Source organism: Pimephales promelas, chromosome 5 (genome assembly GCF_988280905.1).
Source record: "Pimephales promelas chromosome 5, fPimPro1.hap1.1, whole genome shotgun sequence".
NCBI lineage: Eukaryota > Metazoa > Chordata > Actinopteri > Cypriniformes > Leuciscidae > Pimephales > Pimephales promelas.
The window spans coordinates 24228684-24250095 of record NC_142773.1 but is presented as its reverse complement, the minus strand read 5'-3'; the positions used below and the strand labels follow the sequence as shown (position 1 = coordinate 24250095).

The window sequence follows — 21412 nt, the reverse complement described above, 5'->3', positions numbered from 1 at the left end:
CTACTGTCTCCAGCTGGATCTCTCCATGGTTACAGAAATACACAGCTGATGCAATTATGCTAAAAAAGCTTGTTTATTTGGAGATATTTGGAGATTTCAACAGGATTGATAAAAATCAGTTTAAAAGTGCAGCCAGTGTTCATGGGAGCAGAGTGCAGGCTTCGATCTCCATCTAGTGTAACAACTCACCTCTGTATCTCCCAGTCTCTTGTAATGGACTTCATAGAGAATAATCATGCCGTTAGGGGCCTTAGGCTCCATCCACCTGATGTGTACAGAGTACTCAGACACCTCATAGATTATCACACTCACAATGTCGTCAGCTTTTTCTGTACAAAAACAGAAACAAACAGATGACAATAGGGGATATAGCCAATAAAAAAATAGCTATACTCTATGAAATAATGCATCATAAAATTACAATCCCACACCTTCGGGCATGGTGCGGGCACTGACGTAGGCTGCCATACTGCAGCGAGCTGGGTCACTCTCATGGTTGCAGGCATGGATTTCTATCTGGTAGCTGGTGAAATGGCGCAGATTGGAGATGACTGTTGACTCTTTGGCATGAACAATCAGTGAAATCTTATTGGCCTCTGCTTCCTCCTCTGGGCTACGAGTGGCAGAGCCATTGGGCAACGAGGAGGACGTAGTGAAAAGACGAGAGGAGGTCCTATTGGCAATGCCCACCAGAGATCTGCGCTGTCTTGATGGCCTGGGTACACAGAAACATGTAAAGAGAAGGAAGTCAGTCTAGATTTAGGTCCAGTCTTAAAGGTGGGTTAAGTCCTTCTGTTGACATTTCCTATTGAAGCAGGTTGTTAGCAGAAACACACACATTATGAAAGAGAATTTGATCGGACAAAAATACTTATCACCTTTAACACAACTAAGATTTTGTTTTGTTTTTTATACAAACTTCAATTTGGCAAGGATGGATTAAATTGATTTGAAAAGGCATTCTATTTCTATTCACCAAAGAATCCTGATCAAGGTTCCCACAAAGATACTAAGCAGCACAACTGTTTTCAACATTGTAGATAATAATAAGTGTTTCTTGAGCACCAAATCAACATATTAGAAAGTTTTTGAACTTTTGAACAAGCATTTCAGCTCTTGAACAGCTAAGAGTCAGTTTAATCAACTCTAGTATGTTCAGTTTTTGTTAAACATGTGCAGAGGTCTGTGCAGATCTGCTTTAAGTCAAAAATAAAAAAAAGTGAGCAATTTGAAGTGGGCAAAACCTGAAGTTAGCAAACTTGAAGTGGGCGTAACGGTAACCTGATGTGGGCGCAACTTGAATTGGGCATTACCTGAAGTGGGCACAACCTGAAGTGGGCGTAACATGAAGGGGCGTAACTTGAAGTGGGCACAACCTGAAGTGGGCGTAACTTGATGTGGGCGTAACCTGAAGTTGGCGTAACACGAAGGGGCCAAGCTTGAAGGTAGCAGACAGATTCTATTGCAAAATTCCAGTTCATTGGGTTCATTACAAGTATAACCTCTAGAGGGAGCAAATGAGCATTTCATGTGGTTGGTTTTAACTATTCAAGTGGTAAACCACTACCAGAGCACCACAGCCTTCAGTTATTTCCTCATATATAAAAGCTCAGGACATTCAGCACTTTTGGTGTTCTAAGAGCCAAAGCATTTCCGAGGATAAAATCATCTCAAGTAAAACTATATTTTAATGTCTAAATAAAACAAATTGAATACTTTTATAGACTGTAGTAAAATGCGCATCTGCAAAAATCAACCATAATATGTGGATCAATGAAGGGTAGTGAGACAAACCACCTGTGTAAGAGTCTGCACTTCCTCTGAATGCGTTTTGGTTGTCTTCGTCAACATTGTCCATCTCTACCACAGACTAGACAAGATCTTCAACCCAAAACAAAGATTACACTAAACCAAGGTCTGTACAAGGCATGAGAGAAAGTTTGTGTGTACGTGGGAGTGTACATGTGTGTGTAACAGTGGAACAAGATCTTTAGAGCCAGCTGTGAGCTTCTGAAGGCCAAAGATACACATAGAAGGTGGAAAATCACCAAACAAAAACATGTACTCAAGGTCTTGATGGAGTCAAAAACAACCCAGCGAGGGAAAGTGGTCTGACTACTGCTAAGACGGTCAACCCTGAGCTTAGACCTCTGGAGAAAACAGATGAACACCATAACAACATGAACAACTTGAGATTCTTCACCTAGAGGCTCACGTCAGCTGAAGATTGAGAGTCTTTGAATAGAAAAATGTCTGTTTCTGAGCCCTTAACACTATTTTGATAATAGGGGGAACTATATTGATAAATGATCAATCAGCTGATTATTTCATATATTAAACTAGACATTTCACATCTTGCACAATGCTCTCCTTCAAACTATATGAAAATGGTTTGCATAAGTTTATTTAATGCAGGATATATAATAATGTCAATAATGTATGCTATATATTGTGTCTATATATGAAAATTGCATTATATAATATATGCAATATACCATTTATACAAGAAAGTCTCTATGATATATTTATGCTATATATTTCCATATTATTAAATAGTTTATATAATGTGAGCATACATATGAAAGTCTATATAATGTATGCTATATATTGTGTTAGGAAAATTATATGCTAAATAATATATGCTACATATTGAGCGCAAAAATGGTAAAAATGTATCTTTTTTCATACTAATTTTATTTTAATTACCGATTATATGATTAGTGTTTGCAGTTCTGATCTACATTAGTTAAATGAGGAACCGTGGCATTTACCTGAGCTCAAAGACTTCATTATGGAGGTAGTTCTCAAAGGTTTTGCGGTACTCTGACTCCTCCGCCTCTTTCTTCAGCTGTTTCTCCGTTTTGGGGCAAGCGCAGCAGCGGCTATCTTGGCCCTGCTCCTCGGTTTGGTTCCACTTCTGTTCCTCTTCGTTGTCCACTTGTGTTGGGGCTCTGGTGGGTAGCTTCATTCCTGAACAACAGAAACACAAGGATTCGATTTTGTTTGAAAATTTCTTCGATTCTGTTCTAGATAAAATTCAGATTCTTACCAACCCCAAACTTTTGGATGGTAGTGTGTATGTTTTATATAAATATGTCCATGTATGTTTCCTAACCTTTCTGACAGTAATCAAACTTGTAGAGCTCGCTAGCCTCTGGTTGCTGCTGGCAGAAGACTAAGTAGTGTGTGATGTTTCCGTTTGGATCGTTAGGGGGCTTCCACTTCAGAATGATCTGAGATGAGGAATTTGACGAGGATATGGGGTCCAGGGGCACAGAGGGTTCTGAAAAACAACAACAACAAAAAAACTCACCCATTAGTAAATGGAAAAAAACAATAATGATTTTAAATAAGAACACAGCCAAAAAGCCAGACTAGTAAAAAAATAGACTCTTAACAAAAATATATTCTGGCAAAACCACATTTTCAGACTAGGTCTCAGATGAGACAAGAAGAATAACGACGACAGCTTCCTCCTAAAAAGGAAGTAGAGGGGCACCATCAATGTGCGAACCCAACCGTTTGCCAAACCAGAAAGTCAGAAAAGAAAACCCTGAAGCACTGCTTTCAGCTCTTGCCAACCAGCTGCTGAAACAATGTTTTTTAGCTTAGTGAATGGTTATGTGGTTTATCAGGAAGGAAAGACAAAACAAGCTCAAAAGGAAATTAGACAGACACCTAGCTGGACTGAAAGCAAACCACATTTATTTTTTCTCCTAAATCACGGCCTGGCGTGATGCTGCACACTGCTTGATTTCACACCACTGAAAGTCTATTTTACCAGCCTTTGACCTCTTTTATTCCTCTCCCATACCAAGGCTGCAAGATTACCAGCGCTACGGAAATCGACTTAAAGGGATAGTTCACTTTGAAATTAATTTTTGATATGTTTTAGCTTACCTCAAGGGCATCCAAGATGTAGGTGTCTTTGTTTCCACATTATTTTCAATTTATATATTTTTCGATCAAACCGTTGTTGTCTGTCAGTCATAAAATGGAGATTTATGGGACCCACCTCAAAGAGCATGCACAGAGAAGTCCAAATTAAACATGATTTAATGTCCAACTGATCTGAAGGCACGGGCGCTTCGGTCTGCGCCAACTGATCTGAAGCACCCGTGCCTTCAGATCAGTCGGACATGGCTGTGGTTACAAGAGGTGAACACGATATAAATACTGTTCGATTTCTCACACAAACCGCTCATTTCGTGTCTTAGGCCATCAATGTGTACTTACATTCACGAGTCATTAAATCATGTTTAATTTGGACTTCTCTGTGCATGCTCTTTGAGGTGGACCCCATATACCTCCATTATATGACTGACAGACAACAACGGTTTGACCGAAAAATATCAAAATTTAAAATAATGTGGAAACAAAGAAACCTACATCTTGGTAGCCCTTGAGGTAAGCTAAAACATATCAAAACTGAATTTCAAAGTGAACTATCCCTTTAAAGAAAAGACTAGAGAAATGACTACATTTAGTTTTAACAGGCTTGGTAAGGAAATCATGAATAGAAACGCTGTTAAGTGAAAGGTCTTAAAATAGTAAATGGATGTTCTGAACAAGGGCATACAAAAAACTGCTCATCCCAACTTTTTCAGTTTCTAAATTAATCAGTCGCATCTGAAGCTCTTACTGGTAGCATCGGTGCGGACATAGATGATTTCGCTCTTTGCTCCGTGGACCTGGTGTTCATCAGACGCAGAGAGCTGGGTTTTGACCATGATGGCGTACTGCGTCCACGGCTTCAGAGGGAGGATGAGGTAGCCGGGCTCCTGCTGTTCTTTTCCCTCTGTGGCGCGAGGTGGAGGGTCCACATCTGCTATGACCCAGCTGTTAGAGCCACATGCATCCTGACCATCGAACTCAGTTACATTCTTAAATGGCCTTGAGAAACAGAGAGAAATGTTATCAAACACAAACACAGAAATCACTTCATTGCATTGAGCTAGACACCATTGTTGAAATGGTGAAAATGAAAACAGGGCTGTGAGACGACAAAACATAAAATATAGTGTTTACTGAAATGCTCTTGATTTCGGATGGTACTTCCAACATTCACAACGCATTATATGCTGTCTACCTTGCTTATGGGTGCACCATAGAGGATTTTCAGTTACTGTTTCTAAACACAACATTCAAACTTGGCTCCTCTTTTGAGCACCGCCAGAAGCACAAGTCTTCTCCCCTGAGATGATTTATCAGTTGCATACGCAGCCCAACCGACACAAGTGAATTCCAGCAGGAAGATGAGCAATGAGCTTTTTTCATCATTTCATCATGCATAAATAGCTTCTTTTTTTTGGTACACATGAAAGAAAGGTTACGCTAATAGATAAATGATTGGCTGGGGCAACACACCCACTGGCCAAAGGTTGCAGTCCAAAAAAGTCTCGAGCACAGGAATTCAAGAAGAAAATGTGTCTCTATAAACAAACACCACCGCACACTTCAGTAATTATGATGGGCATTATTTTTGTTTGAGTTGATACTTTATTTTTTATGAAAATCCTGCATAGTGCACCTTTAAGGTCCATTTAAAAAAAAAAAAGTTGAGTCACTTACGCCTCTTTGTATAAAACCATGAATCCCAGAAGGTCTCGGAAATCTGGCGGCCAGAAAGGTTCCCATTTAATTATGATCTTGTCTGAAAGTGTGCGAATCTGTGTGAACTTCAAAACCTGGCTCTCACCTGGTCAAACACCAAAAACAATGCGTTCAGATTTATTTAAAAAAAAAAAAAAAAGAGCACATGAGCATAAAGGAAATGCAAAGCAATGTCCTCCTCACATGAAGCCTGATCTCCATTGGTCTTTGAGACAATGTCATTCTTTGCTTGCCGGTTCTTAGTGCCAGTCACCTCCTCCATCTTCCGGATCTCTGACATGCAGAGTTTGGAGTTATGATGGAAAAACATGCGACCTTGCTGGATGGACAGGTTGTGTTTGGTCCAGTCCCACAGCTGACGCAGGTTCTGGTTATCGAGAGCGTAGAATGAATAATTCCTGATGGGACATAAAACAGCACACAATTAACAACAAAGGAAGAGGAAGGAATAGAAAGATGACATGGTATCATTATGGTTGACAAGCAAGACCTGACAACGCAAATGGATAAAGCCAAAATTTTGGAAAACCAAGGAAAACCTTGACATCCTATGAAGAAGACTCATACCCGACTTCCTGCGTCTCTCCATGGATTATTCGAAGCTTGCGAAGGAAAGATAGAGAGACTAGGGCATACGAGTGTCGCACTGTCAGGTAGCCGGTGATCTCCTCCAGCTGCCCCAGGTTAGCTTCCAGCTCTGCGGCTATGTTATCTAACAGGGAGAGGTGGAAAGAAGAGAAAGTTTAAAATATAGATTTAAGAAAGTCGGCACAATATTAAAATGTAGAATGAAGTACAATAAGGCTACTCTGTAAACATTTTATAGGGTTCTGTTATTGATTAAATTGAATTATTGGAAGGTGGTAATGCAGTAACAATGCAAAATAGAGTTATTTATGATACTGTTATTTATTTTACTAATTATTTTTTTATATTATTATTATACTCCTGAATGACTGACAAATAAATAATGATTTAAATTAATAATAATAATAATTATTATTATATAACTGGAAGGTAAATGCAACAACAGAACACAGTGATCAGAACACAGATTGGGACCTGAATCTAAAAGTATAGAAGAATGGTTGCCATGGAAAACAGCCAATTATAAAGTTTAGTCGTCATTATATAAAAACATTTGCAGAATGCTGATTAACCAATCAGAAGCATGAATTCCAGAGAGCTCAACACTAAAGATTCCCTTTCTATGCTGAACAAAGTGGAGAAATTGTGTTGTTCTTACTCCCTCCGCGGATGTTGATGACCAAACTGCCGTTGATCACTGTGCATCCTCTCAGAGCCTGTGCCGAAGTGACTGAGTCTACTGTCTTCAGCCCCATGCACACTTTTGGACAAAGGCCAGCGCAAGGGGTGCAGTTCAACCTACGGCACAGAACACAGTCACATGTACACAAAGCCACACGACAAACAAAAGCCATTCATTCATTCATACGTGCTGTAAACGGACACAAAGAAATGTAGATATGATGGAGCGTTTCTATTCTCGTTGACATCAAGGCAAATATGTAGCATAAAGACAATAACTGATTGTTTGTGTCAAGGACATGAATCCTGTTGCGCAAAGTGTCAGCGCTGTTTCGGTGGGAACGGGGGCGCGGATGACCTTGCAGGGCAGGCCGAGGGTGCAATCAAGGATGAATGAGACATTCACTCAGATGTGCCAGAGACAACTTAATCACTGATTGTTTTTGTAGAAGTGTTGCGCCTGACTGAGGAATGCTTTCTGTGCCACTGTTTCCTGCATATTTGTAATACAGCTTTAATAAATTGTGAGATATGGTAAAAGATAAAAAGATATGGAGGAGTGATTTTCATAGTCTGAACAATCATACTAGTGTCACAACATAATACCAGGTCTGAAGGAGTGTCAAAAATGTGCACAAACCACGGATCGGGCAAAGCTCCAGTAATTTCCCTTATGGGCTTTCGCTGTGTTTTGCACCTTGTTACTCTTTTTTGATACCCGCCAAAAAGGACGGAATGTGCTGCTTTTTCCAGCTAATCTGAAGGAAAGACGGTGCGTGGGTGAAATCCTTATTGCAGACATATCAGAGTCCAGTATGTCGTGTCTCCCTGCGGCAAGGATTCAACTCAGAGTCTTTTATCTGTCAGTAGCCAGACGGCGCTCCCTGTCTATGCATCTGACAGACACAGAGAGACGAGCCAATGAGGACATGGATGTCGAAACTCCTGATATCTCAATGCACGCGGTTAATGTGCAGAGACTGTAACCAAGGGCGGCAGCATGGGGTGTGAGACTGGACCACTGCACTGTTGGCTGTCCAGCCTCTATGATTTGTGTGTCTGCTGTCCCACAGTGCACCCAAACTGCCCAGCCCAGGGGTCATACTGGCAAGGGGGGAATCATGAGAAAGAGAGACAGAAAAAAGGAACAGAAAATAGATGTGTCCTATCTGGCAGAACATGCATTACAGGGTCAGCGCTGTCATCTTTTACTCACCTTATTTCTGCTTCAACCACATATAATTATTATTATTTTTATTCCAAGAAACACAAACAGGATGGCGATTCAGACTTCCAAGCTCCATAAAGGATGAGTAGTAGGGCTGCCCACAACAAAAGATTTTTTCAGGACGACTAAGAGTCATCCATTTAAGCCAATTGTCGACTTACTGCACACTTATATTTGAATTACTTGAATATATACTGAGGAGAATACTAAATCATAATGAGCCTTGAATATATATAAACTATTCCATGCTCAAGCGCACGCATAAAGCTTGCTGCAAAGCATTGACAAAAGTAATTATAATGAATGTGTCAGAAATAATGGCAAGGAGAAGTTTTAATCAGTGCAAAAGAGACTCCAATTACTCTGTTGATTTTGATCTTACATATAAATGTTGTATATCATCAGATCCTGTTAAGTGTCTATTTTTTGTGGATATTAACAGTAAAAACAAAGTTTTCTGCTTTTTGTCAAATAAAGAAAAATAATCATGATGTGAATTTTGCCTTCTCTCTGTCAGTAAGGTTCATACTGAAAAATGTCTGAAAATGAACTGGAATTAAGTAAATTTGCGTCACACAGGCACGATATATTTTTCGTTATGAAGCATAAATTCTAAGAGAATTTATGCTCATAAGAGAAAGAAGTTTGGTTGTCACTTCAATTTTAGTCTGTTTCTCACACAAAGCTACTGTGTGGTCTCAGAAGACGTGGAATATAGTGCATGAGTCACATTTTATGACAGTTTTTTTTTATTCTTGTGCTTTTTGCAGATTTTTATTCAGCATTCTGTTTTGTTGCATGGACAAAAACAGCTTTGACATTATGCTAGTTATACTGTTCCTCAGTAGAATAAAACATCATATGGGTATGGAGAGACCTAAGGGTGAGGATAGATGTAACATTTTTGGGTGAGAGAAAAAGTTAATAAATTCAAAGAGATTCTATAACTTCACACTCTATGGAGAAAAAGCATCCTTTTCAATTGACAGCTATTCCAAATTATATATATTGACAAAATAACAACATACATAACTATATTTCATAATATTATAATAAATGTTTTACAAGTGCCCAATATTGTTTTTGAGGACTCTTAAAAGAATAAAATGGACATACACCGAAAGTTTCAAAAGTTTGGGGTCAGTAAGATATTTTTAAATACTTTATTCAGCAAAGAAGCATTCAATAGTCAAAAGTGACAGCAAAATTCAGCTTTGCAATCATAATAATAAATTACATTTTAAATGAAATTTAAATTTAAATTAAATTAAATTAAAATGCTGTATTTTTATCAAATAGATGCAGCCCTGGTGAGCATACAGTAAGACTGCTTTCAAAAATAGTTTTTGAAATTTTTTTTCCCAGTAGTTTATTTTTTCCAGTCTGCTGTTCTTTATATCACAGCTCTAGATAGTTGCTAAGGGAGAAAAAGAGAAAAATTTTGCCATGTTTACGTATGTGTGATACATTTTTTAAACCTTGAAACAAAATATCTCATTTTGAATGCATGCTCCACTGTTTTCTTTAAGGGTTTTTGCTAGGGTCTGACCACAGCTAGACCAAAGAGATATCTGGAAATCAGACTGACCATTTTGAGGATAAGAAAAAAAACGTTCAATGTGACCAATCACCCATTCTTCTGCATAAAGATTAAGCTATGAGACATTGGTTATCGTACATTTCCACTACAAACAAACAAAACAAACTGTGTTCTGAAAAGCTCTGTAAAACAGAGAGTAGTAGTCTGTCGAACTCCTCTTTCTGCTCAGACTTATTTAAATGTGCACAAACAGCACTGTCAAGCCTCACACTAGGTCAGCGCTGCTTTAAAACTCACACACTTCCTCATTAACATACAGTACATCCCTTTCTGACACACATACTCACTAAATTACCCTTTGTGCGCTCAGACAGTCGATTGAGGTCAGTACAACCCTGATCACTAAGCCAGATCAGTCTTTTTCTTCACTTATTGTCCCTGTTCCATGAATGAGATGCTTTCTTAATTGCTGTTTTCTCTCTGCTGTCCTTTTTGTTATTGTAAGAAAAATGCACAGCACGTATTTACATATTCATCAATTCTGGATTTTCACAAACAGTATAGGCCTACCCCTGCAAGGTATTGCAAACTTTTTTCCAAGCGGCCACCAAAAAAGAACTTTGCTGCAAGTTTATCCACAAGTTTCCGAGGGGCACTACTGTAAAAAATAAAGTGGGTGAAACTTCCGGTGAGGCAGCGGAAGTAGCATTCCAATGGTATTTTGTGTGTTAGTTAGCGAAGAGGCTAGTTGTTTTTCGGAGAATTATTTTACTATTTAAAGACGCAAATCTTTATGAGAGATGTCGTTACGGAGCTCAGGGACAACATGTGCTGTTCGCGGTTGTATGTATAACCGGTAGGGCTGTCAACTTTAGTCGTTTAGTCGACTAATCGGTCGATGCCGTCTTGGTCGACTGACATTCTTATTGGTCGACCAGTTGCATTTTTTTTTTAACCAATAGAAAGAATTTTTCAATGATTTACTCCTTGATATTTATTCCTTTATAAGCAGTCATTTATTACTGTAGTATTCTAAATATAATTAGCCTGTGCTTTGTCCTCAACTTTAAAATACTTTAATTTAGGCTATTTTTGTAACTGCGCCACAGTTTAGCGAACACACATAATACACTCGGGAACCGCACCTGTGGTCGGCTGCGCTGCTGCTTCGCGCTCGGTAAGGGATGCTGTATTCATTCAGTTAGAACGCTGCTTGTTTTGGTTTTAGTCGACAAAATGTCCAGGAAATCTAAATCTTTTGTCTGGCTACATTTTAAAACAAAGACGACAAGACTGTGGAGGGAGGCGATCGCGTTGCTCCATTATGAGCGCGCAGGTCGCGCGCCTACATTTGAAATCGAACTTGAGCGCGCAAAAGACGTGAGCAGCCTTTTAACGGCTATATCATGCTGACTCAATAGATTGTGTTTGCTTAATGTTTTCGTTTTTATTTGTACACTTGACGCATTTGAAAATAGCCTAAATAATGCAACAAAACGAAAATAAACCTATACGCGGTCCTACAGCCTATTATTAGGATTGTTTTTAAGTTATTTGGGTTTTCTGTGTGTTGTTTAAAACGCCTTGATCGTCAGGACGAAAGTTAACCCATAGCTTTGAAAGTAAAGAAGAATATAAAGCCTGTATAAACGAGAGCTTTGTTGGGATTTTTCATTATGTGGTCAGGTGCGCGATTGTGACTGTTACTATAGACCGAGGACAGAGCTCTTCACTTTTTGCAGTTAAAAAATCATTTAATTTTCAAATAATTGTATTATTATTATAGTTTTATTTATTTGTGATGTTTTTTCGTTGTTGTTTTATAAATGCTCAATGACAATTGTTTAAAAAATGTTTAATCAAAACATCACGTTTTTTTTTTTTTTTAGTCGACTAATCATTGCGCAGGACAAGACTTTGGTCGACTAAGGATTTCTTTGGTTGACAACAGCCCTAATAACCGGACTAAACTAATTCAGTGGCTTAAACGTGATTGTTTTGAACATAAACTGAAAACGAAATCAGAGTGATCCTGCCAGAGCCCGTCTCTGATCCTGCCAACGACTGTAGTTTCCATCACCTCCCAAAAGACGACGAATCTTCCTGTGTACATTTGTTTAAATTCTTAATATTCTATAAACTCTATCAGCATGTGATTGGCTGTTCGCTACTGATGTTACACCTAAACTCAGGATCAAAGCCTGTGTTGACTGAATACCAAATGTGCCAGTTAATGTATTCAAGTAGCACATTCATTAATAATTTTGAATAAACTCCAAAGCACAATGACTAAGTGTGTGTTTTTTATTTTAATTGTTTGTCAGCTCGCACAACTGTCCGTCACCATGCCTTGATGAGTATTGATTATTAATAATGTTATTATAATACTCCTACTGCAGAGGGTAAAGGTACTGTTATTTCACACTTTTGAATTTCTTTGAGGTTGTGTTCCCACATTGTTAGCTAGTTTGGATCGCTATAACTTGAATGACTGTCAACTGTTGAATTAACTAGTGTCAAGCATGTCAAGTCGCGCTTTGTTTACTTCGAACCGGAAGTCGCGCCCACTTTTGACGCAAGGCCTCATGTGGCGTAGGAAACTTGTGGATAGGCCTTCAGCCTTCAGCCTAGTCAGACTTGTCTGACCTGCTGGTTTCTTGGGTACTTTTCAGGTTGGGAGACCAGCTAGACCAGTTTAAACCAGTTAAGACAAGAAAACCAGGCTGAATTAAGCAGTTTTTGTCAACAAGGATGGACAGCCAATCACTTCATATGAACAACCTTGAGTCCTCTGTGTTTGAGTATATACAAAGCATCAAAATTATATGTTTTACCAGTAAATACAAACAAGAGGAAAATCCAAACTACTAGTTGGTCTACTTCATCCAGTTCGTAGACTAAATGAGGCACAGAGTGGTCTAATGACCCAGGGATCCTTTGGGTCAAACATCATAGTGATCATACACAAAAGATTTGGCTTATGTGGGTCCTGACGCACACATGAAGCATTTGAAGTACCCTTTAGGACACTTGGGGATGTGTGCACTAGTAATTGTGCCTGTTCATTGAGTGGAGAGCATAGAAGTAGTGGGTTACTTACGTAGTGGAGTTTACAGTGGTGTACCCAGAAGGACACTCTGGGATGCAGGCACCATCATGGATGACGTATTCGTGGCAGTCACCTTTGCCCTGCTTGCACTTGTTGTGGAGCTCCTGGCAAAAGCTGAAGTTGACGCAGCGCCAGCCCTTATAGGTGTAGAAACCAGGTGGGCACTTTTCAACGCAGATGTTATTGTGCATGTAGTTGCGGCAGGCCACGCATTTGCGCGACGAGCTGGGCTCCAAGCAACCGCCCAGGCACTGGTCGTGGCAGCACTGGTTGTCTTTAGTGCAGGCACGGTGCTTGCATGAGGATGGACACACTGTGGAGAGAGAGAAAGACAGCTTACATTAAGAAAAATTATTCTAAGGGAAAAGATATCTCTCACTCACAGTGACATTTTCATATAGTGAGGGCATGGCATGAAGAAAATGAATGCAGTTCATCCAACTTACCCCTTGATTTCTAAAGAGAAAAAAATATATAAATATATTAAAGTTTTTTATCCACTTTAAGTAATGCAAACGAAAGGATGCTAAAATAAGAATGCTGTACATTTTAATTTGACAGGATTATTATTATTAAAAACGCATTTATCAAAATGAAAATATTGATTATTATCAGCAATAATATTAATAATAAGTAAATTATGTTTATTAAATTATGACTGCAAGCATACACAATAAAATGAATAATTCCACAGGCTCAAGGAATAATCCTAGATACAATTATAATTTAATGTTAGTATACAGAATCTGCTGTCTGCTGTTGAATACAACATATACAAAACTACAAATACAAAGAATGATGACATCAGTTTTTTAAAAATGAACACAAGACACATTTACATGGAGCACTGCAACAACATAACCAAAGGTTTTAATGGGAAATATTTAAAACTATGTACATTTTTCATATATAAGCACAAATTATTCAGTGCAATGCATTTTGTTTGTTCTGTACATTTGTTTGCTAATTACTAATTACTGCGAGTGGGATTTAGCCATGTGAAACTAATAAAAAATGAAACACATCTTCATGTCTCTTCCTGGTATCCTTTTGTGGATTTCGTGTGAAAATAACCAGGTATTTTTTAAATAGAGCTGAAAGATTTTATTTAACTTTGCACAGATTCTTCCACATCAATCGCATTGATAACATGTGTAAATGTTTAAAGCTAAAGTGTGTCATGTTTACTCTTATCCCAGCTTATTTTGCAGCGAGAGTTATAAGAAAGTTATATGTAGGTAGATTTTTCCATAAAAGTGTAAACATTGAGGCACTATCAACACATTCAATCAATTTGTTTAACCACCCCTATCACCCCTGCACAAGAACACTGGCTTAACTATTGCCATGAGTTTGGAGAGGAACTATCAGTTTGTCCAACCAATGGAAGATGGGGGAGTGTTTAGGGAAAGCTGATAAAAAATAAATTCGTTATTTTTGCAAAACTGTTATACTGTTATTTAAAATAAGTGTATCCTTGGGAAACAGCAGAGGAGTGGTACTGAAACTTGTTAGACTTCCAATGTAAATTAGAAAAATTAATGCCAGATTATCTTCTGTGGAAATTGACAGATGCGGTCCGTATTTCAGTTGTAATATGTGTTTAAGTGTTTTCTCAGTAACTCAACTCTACAGTCATGTCCTAACTTGATGTAACACTAGGTTACAATTGTAAATATTAAAACAATGACAAAATGGCCTACTCTGATAAGCAGCTCCTAAAATGGTGTAACCACATTCCTCTGCCTTTTATGTGCTCCTTATTTCCTTCATACACATGCACACAATCCCCATATAAACTCACAGTACAGAGATCAGCACACTGCTGCCGGTTGTTTGACAAGAGTCATCTTGTAAGTCCTGAAATCAGTGTTTACATATTTGCAAAGTGAGCAAAGTTGTCTTGGTGGCTGTAAAAAAAGTTTTACAATTATGTGCCAAGTTCCTAGAAATAGATTCTTTGTATTCATAGTGGTTTCAAATGGCTTTGAAAAACTATTATATCATTTTCTAGAAGAAAATTACTTTTAAAGTGCCCCTATTATGCTCAATGAGACTTGGGTCTGACGTTAGCCAGTAGTTACTTGCTGCGCATTGCATGAAAAGACGGATGCGACAGCTTGAGCAGACTAACAAATGTGCTCTACTACAACAATTCTTCCTCTTCTCAACATGGACTGCATGTTCCCAGGGCCGGGGTTTATGTAGATTAAAAATTAAAAGATTTAAAAAAAATGTAAAAGTAAAAATTTTAGGGTTGGTGATGTCCCTAACCCGGGAGGAATGTTGTGTAGTCCCTACCAGCCATTTGTTGTAGTCCTTAAAAAACGATTTCTTTAAAGGCAAATATCTTCCTTTGCTTTGATCTTTGAGTGTTCTAACTTTGCAGATGTTGTTTATGCTCATTTACATTACATTTATTCATTTAGCTGACGCTTTTATCCAAAGCGACTTAAAATTGCTATATAAGTCAGAGGTCGCACGCCTCTGGAGCAACTAGGGGTTAAGTGTCTTGCTCAGGGACACATTGGTGTCTCACAGTGGATTTGAACCCGGGGCTCTCACACCAAAGGCATGTGTCTCACCCACTGAACCACCATCACAAACAGCAACATTACACACACACTAACTAAAGTTAGAAGTGAAATCATAATCAACCACCCCATTACACAAATCTCGCAACATTAACTTTTGATAGTGTGTGAATTGCATTTTTATTTATTTTTAGAATAAATTAATAGATACCAAACATTAGAATCACATCATTGAAATCCATAAACGATTGTCTCAGCACAACCCTAATGCACACACACAAAGACTAACCATCAGAGCTGCACACAAGGAAAGGATATAATAATGATTAGAGTTTAAAGAACAAGCGAGAGAGAAAGTGTGTGTGTGTGTGTGTGTGTGTGTCCTAATGGAATATTGGCTCTTGCCAGTGATGTTAACACCACAACTCAGTCGAACACAATCCTGGAGTTGGTTTAGTCCAATGAAAGGCCAGCGAACACCTCTACTTCCATGACAACGACAACGACAACACAAGATGAGGGCTTAGAAATCCTCAGACCTGCCTTAAGCATGACAATTAAGTATTCATCTGACTTTTAACCCCATGTTAAAGCCTCTGACAAGCGTTCAGTGATTTAGGCATACAACACTAAGCTTTCTAAAATGCTTGGAGACTTCAGTGAAGTTTCCAAACACTCCTGACAAGCGCTGACAAACCCAGGGATCATAAAACGCCTGCTAAAAAAGTAAATTTATGTAGAGCTTTGGGGAAATGAAGCATGCTGAGAAATACAAGAAAAAAAAGAACAAAAACAGAGGAAAAGTTGTCATGAAAAGTGACTGGCAGAAATCCGAGCAGCTAAAATGAAGTTCAAAAACAATTCTCAGTTTTTCCACTAAACTCTTCAATACACCTTTCCAAATACTGAAAAAGTGTAAAACAGTGCTGCCTTTCAAACACGGATTTTCATTACACATTATGGTATATAACAAGTACGGCAAGTGTATAGCTGTTGTTGTTCACTTCAGTGTCAGGTGACACCAGGTCAGCCATCTAAAGAGCAAAACAACATTACCCTCTGTCCCTTATACATGACAATCCAGGGAGGGCCAACTCACCGCCTGCTGTGAAAAGGAGGGAAAGCGTGGGTTTATGTGTACACACATGTGACAACAACGGAGGTGCTAAGTTGGAAAAAACAGGCAAGCCACCAAGATTGTGTCAATTGTGTCAAAAAAAACAATCTTGTTGACTCTAATGCCTTTCCGTGAAAATTCATTATCATCTATTCTTTGAAAGACGTCTACCGTCTGTGCCCCTGTTTTCTCTCCCTCCCTCCTTTGCCTCACTCTCCCGTTGACAGTGGATATGAGCAAATGTTGTGCACGGCGACTCCTGATCCAGGAGAATCCAGTCCATTTAACAGCCTCAACCGCAGACCCACCCTCAACCTTAACCAATGCGTTTGCTGGCTGCAGAAGGTAGCCATTCAATGTCCTGTACGGTCTGTGAGACAGAGCCTCTGTATGTTAACCCTTTATTGCTCACATGTCTGCAACCTTGAGCAGAAAGACAAGGAGTTAGAAAAACTTGTTCCTCTGCTCTGGAAAGATGTCAGCTCCTCTCCACTAACAGACCCGCAGTACGCTGGGAACTCCTGCAGTCCGGAGCGCTGTTGTGATTTAGTGGTGCATGTTTGATACATAAAGTGCGTGGCTAACTGAAAAGTGCTGTTCATTTCATAAACCATGATTTACAATTTTCACGTTTTGAATTGTAGAGCAATGTAGAACACCCGTTTTCAACATTGATAATAAGAAATGTTCCTTGAGCAACAAATCAGCATATTAGAACGATTTCTGAAGGATCATGTGACACTGAAGACATAATGGCTCCTGAAAATTCAGGTTCAACATCATAGAAATAAATTCGATTTTAACACATACACAATTTTTTTTTAAATTTGTATTATTACAATCATTTAAATCAATTAAATGTGTTAGTTTCAAAACACTGATTCAACAATCTATTTGAATTTTTATTATTATTACTAATGTAACTGGTCAGTTGTCACATAAAAATCGAAGTTCCTTCTCTTCATGTGCAGATCTGAGTGAGACCAGGCTGAATCATTCATTGCTCATTAGTTTCATTCATTCATGTGTCAATCTGCAGGATTCAACATTGGCCGCATTTATCAGAAACAGCGAGCTGCGTCCGATTAAGGAACTTCAATTAAAGGATTAGTTCACTTTTGAAAAAACTTTTGCTGATAATTTACTCACCCCCATGTCATCCAAGATGTCCATGTCTTTCTTTCCTCAGTCGAAAAGAAATTAAGGTTTTTGATGAAAACATTCCAGGATTTTTCTCCTTATAATGGACTTCCATGGGAACCAGGTCCAACCGCGGTCCAAACGACAGTTAATAACAGTTTCAGATGCAGCTTCAAATGTCTTTAAACGACACCAGACGATGAATAAGGGTCTTATCCTGCGAAACGATCGGTTATTTCAAAGCTTATTCCAAAAATGTAACTTTTCTAAGGACAAATGCTAGCCTTTCTCCATTCTGTGAGGCGCGTTTGCAACGTCACGTAATACGTAATTACGTTCAAAAGGTCACGGGCGACCTATAGCCAGAAGTACAGAGTCAGTGTTTACAAGTTGAACGTGAAAACTAACTCAAACGCCGTTTACAAAAAAGGAATTAAAAGGTAAAACAACGATGTCAGACGATTTTGATTCTGTACTTCCGGCTACGTCGCCCGTGACCTTTTGAATGTAATTACGTATTACGTGACGACCTGACGTTGCAAACGCGCCTCACAGTATATTACAAGGCTAGCATTTGTCCTTAGAAAAGTAAAATTTTTGGTAAAAGCTTTGAAATAACCGATCGTTTCGCATGATAAGACCCTTATTCATCGTCTGGTGTCGTTTAAAGACATTTGAAGCTGCATCTGAAACTGTTATTAACTGTCGTTTGGACCTCGGTTGGACCTGGTTCCCATGGAAGTCCATTATAAGGAGAAAAATCCTGGAATGTTTTCATCAAAAACCTTAATTTCTTTTCGACTGAGGAAAGAAAGACATGGAAATCTTGGATGACATGGGGGTGAGTAAATTATCAGCAAAAGTTTTTTCAAAAGTGAACTAATCCTTTAAGTTCAGCACGAGCAGAAACGCCACCTACACCTATGCGTAGACACTTGAGTTGGGAAGATAAACTTCCATTAGAATATGCAGAGCATGTGTGTTTGAGAAAGAGAGCGAGAAAGGAAGGGGTGTTAAAGAGATGAGAGGTGTGTGAAAGGAAGCGAGTATTTACCTTTGGCGCCGAGACACAGAATCTGACCCCAGCAAAAGCAGAGTCCTCTTGTTGGACGTAGATCACATTTAGCTCAGTCTATAAACACACAACTGTACGACAGGAAAAGGCAGCACTAGAGAGTTCAGCTATTGTTTTTATGACAGCCGATTTCTGACACGTCGGCAAACACTCTCACAATCTACTCTGCCACCGCAAATACACACACTAAGACACATTATAATATGTAATTAGCACCCAACAACAGTTTCGGTTAGGAAATGTACCCAAAAAAAAATGCAGTGCAAATAAACACCTAAGAAAAGATTAAAGCAAGACAAACAGACACCTTAACAACTTTTAGAGGAAAAAACAAACAAGATATCTCTCAAAATGATTTGTCTTTAAACTGGGTCAAATGCCACGAGATTCAACTCCTCCTCCGAGAAGCCAAAATATTCAGTGCTAAGACCAAAACTAATCACACGACACACGCAAACCCTCATGTATTTTGTATGTGTTTTCAATGGAAAGTCTTTTCTTATTATCATTATGTACATATTACATGCAGCAAAGTTTATGAAATTTATGAAATTAAACTGCGCACTGTGCACTAGTCGGACAAATTTCAAGGTTCATATCTCGAGGACTGCACTACAGTAAGGGGGCCCCTATAATACAACAGATGGGTGAAAGGATTTCTTGGAAAGAGTAGGGTAAAAAGCAGGGTAGCTGCAACGGCAATATACTGGCAAACTGCCTTGGATGCTTCTGACAATAGAAAGAAAAAAATTCTCTGAGTAGTTCTTGCCTGTAAAATACGTAGATGACGTAAATGTAAAATACGCGCAGTTGCTAGAGTTTTCTACTTGTTGATAGCTAGACCAAGTTAAAAAAATATTTATTAAAAAAGTATTGTTTATTAAGTCTCATCACTTACAATTTATGTATTATATTCTGGTCCTTGATATGAAAGGCTATAGCAAGAAAACCATATAAGTAACAGAAACTTAAAAGGGATATCAGCCAAAAATGAAAATTCTAATGAAATATCTATAGAGTTTTGGAATGGCATGGGGTGAATAAATGGTGACAGAATCTTTTTAATTTTTAGGGTTAAACTATCCCTTTAACAAGCTTCAAAATTTAATGAATCATCAAAATCTTTAGCACAAACCTAATTTAATACTGGCTTATGGAACAAACCTACACTCTTAGAAAAAAGGGTTCGTTGGGGTTCTATATATGAACCATAGGGTTCTTTACTCAACTCCAAAGAACCTTTTATGCTAAAAAAAGGTTCTATAATGAATGTTAAGAAAGAACCCTTTTGGCACAAAGGTTCTTTATAGGCTATTATTCATTCATATATTGCATTATTCTGCAACATTTTGTAGTTGTAATTAAATTATTGTTTATTAAACTGTTGTAGTAACTTAATATCAAATTTTTTAATCATGCAGATTTTTTGAGGAGAAAAACTGAAATGGCACTCTTTGTGTGATTTTGATTAACTACATAAAATGATATAAATATTTTGTAACCCGCATATTTTGAACTTGTGATCATTCACATGCATTCATATACATTTTAGGGTCTTGATGTTTGTCAATAATATGAAATATTTAATCCGGTAAGGACAAAAACAAATGATAATGAATTAACCCAAAAGGTTCCATATAGAACCTTTTTCCTGATTACAAAAAGCCCTAAAGGGTTCTTATTGAATTTATTGAATTTAACAGATTGAATTTATGCTTTTATTCAAATATATATATATATATATATATATATATATATACACACACACATACACAGACTTGTAAATAATCTTAATGATTTTCTTTCTTATCAATCAAAACACACTGCCGCATAAAGATTCAGGAAACACATTAAAGCAGTTCACATAAAAATTTAAATCAATAATTAATGTTTTGACTTTTTTTAATTTAACTATCCCTTTAAAAATTAAACAGAATAAATATTTTACATTAGATTTCACAGCATTTACTTTCCAATTAAACTCAGTTTGTTTCTCAAAAACTGTAGTATGCATGCTGTATTTAGAAAGGCACATGACTACAAGAGGTGTCACAGTTCAAAGTGCATGACAGGGCAAGCAAGCCATAAAATCCGATGAACTCTCTGTAGACCTCTGAGGCTGTCACCCTCAAGAAGAATATAAAATTAACATTGAGGACACTGAGACCCAAAGTCAGCGAGGTGACGAAGCACCTGATGACTCCTCAAAGTTCCCAAGTTACTGTGCAGAGCTAGAAAAACATCCCTGTAGGACAATCATTTTATTAAGAAAGGACTGGGAGACTGGCTCAGCATTACACAGCTCCACATTAGAGAGATTTAATAGGACCCACTAAATCAAAGGTTAAACAATTCTATAGTCTCAGAATGCCCTTGATAACCCTGTTTTAGTCAGCTATTGTGACAAGTGACAGCTTAAAAAAATGTATTCAATCCATTTTGAAGTATATCGCTGCATTTAATTAGCATATTCAATAATGCACTAAAAGCATAAATAATACAAAGAGGTACATTTCTAATATCATAGACCTCTTGATCGCATAGGTTTTGAATTGACATCTAGCTAAATTATTAATGTATTTAAAAAAAAAAGCTATGGCTGTCAGGGCTCGTCACTTCCGTCTAGCTTATTCTTGTTTTTGTGACAGAGCCCTGACACTCCTGTATTGTCTTGTCTCTGTGCGAGCAGTGCGCTCTCTTGTCTGTGTTCCCTGTTTCATGTTCGGAGCAGGTGTTCGAATTCCGGCACTCGTGTCTAGTTTGGTTTCGGTTATGTGTCAGGATTCT

The 21412-nt window shown here is 38.1% G+C and overlaps 1 protein-coding gene across 1 annotated transcript in view; it reads right to left on the bottom strand.

Annotated features, from left to right (window-relative positions):
* insra (insulin receptor a) overlaps positions 1-21412 on the bottom strand; it is a 51439-nt gene that overhangs the window by 6711 nt on the left and 23316 nt on the right. The window contains exons 3-12 of the mRNA XM_039654640.2: positions 12751-13072; positions 6860-6999; positions 6181-6325; positions 5797-6011; positions 5572-5698; positions 4643-4893; positions 3116-3283; positions 2772-2970; positions 432-715; positions 190-329 (exon numbers count right to left, since the gene is read on the bottom strand). Coding sequence (XP_039510574.2) covers positions 190-329; positions 432-715; positions 2772-2970; positions 3116-3283; positions 4643-4893; positions 5572-5698; positions 5797-6011; positions 6181-6325; positions 6860-6999; positions 12751-13072 — 1991 coding nt within the window. The remainder of the gene's footprint in view (positions 1-189; positions 330-431; positions 716-2771; positions 2971-3115; positions 3284-4642; positions 4894-5571; positions 5699-5796; positions 6012-6180; positions 6326-6859; positions 7000-12750; positions 13073-21412) is intronic.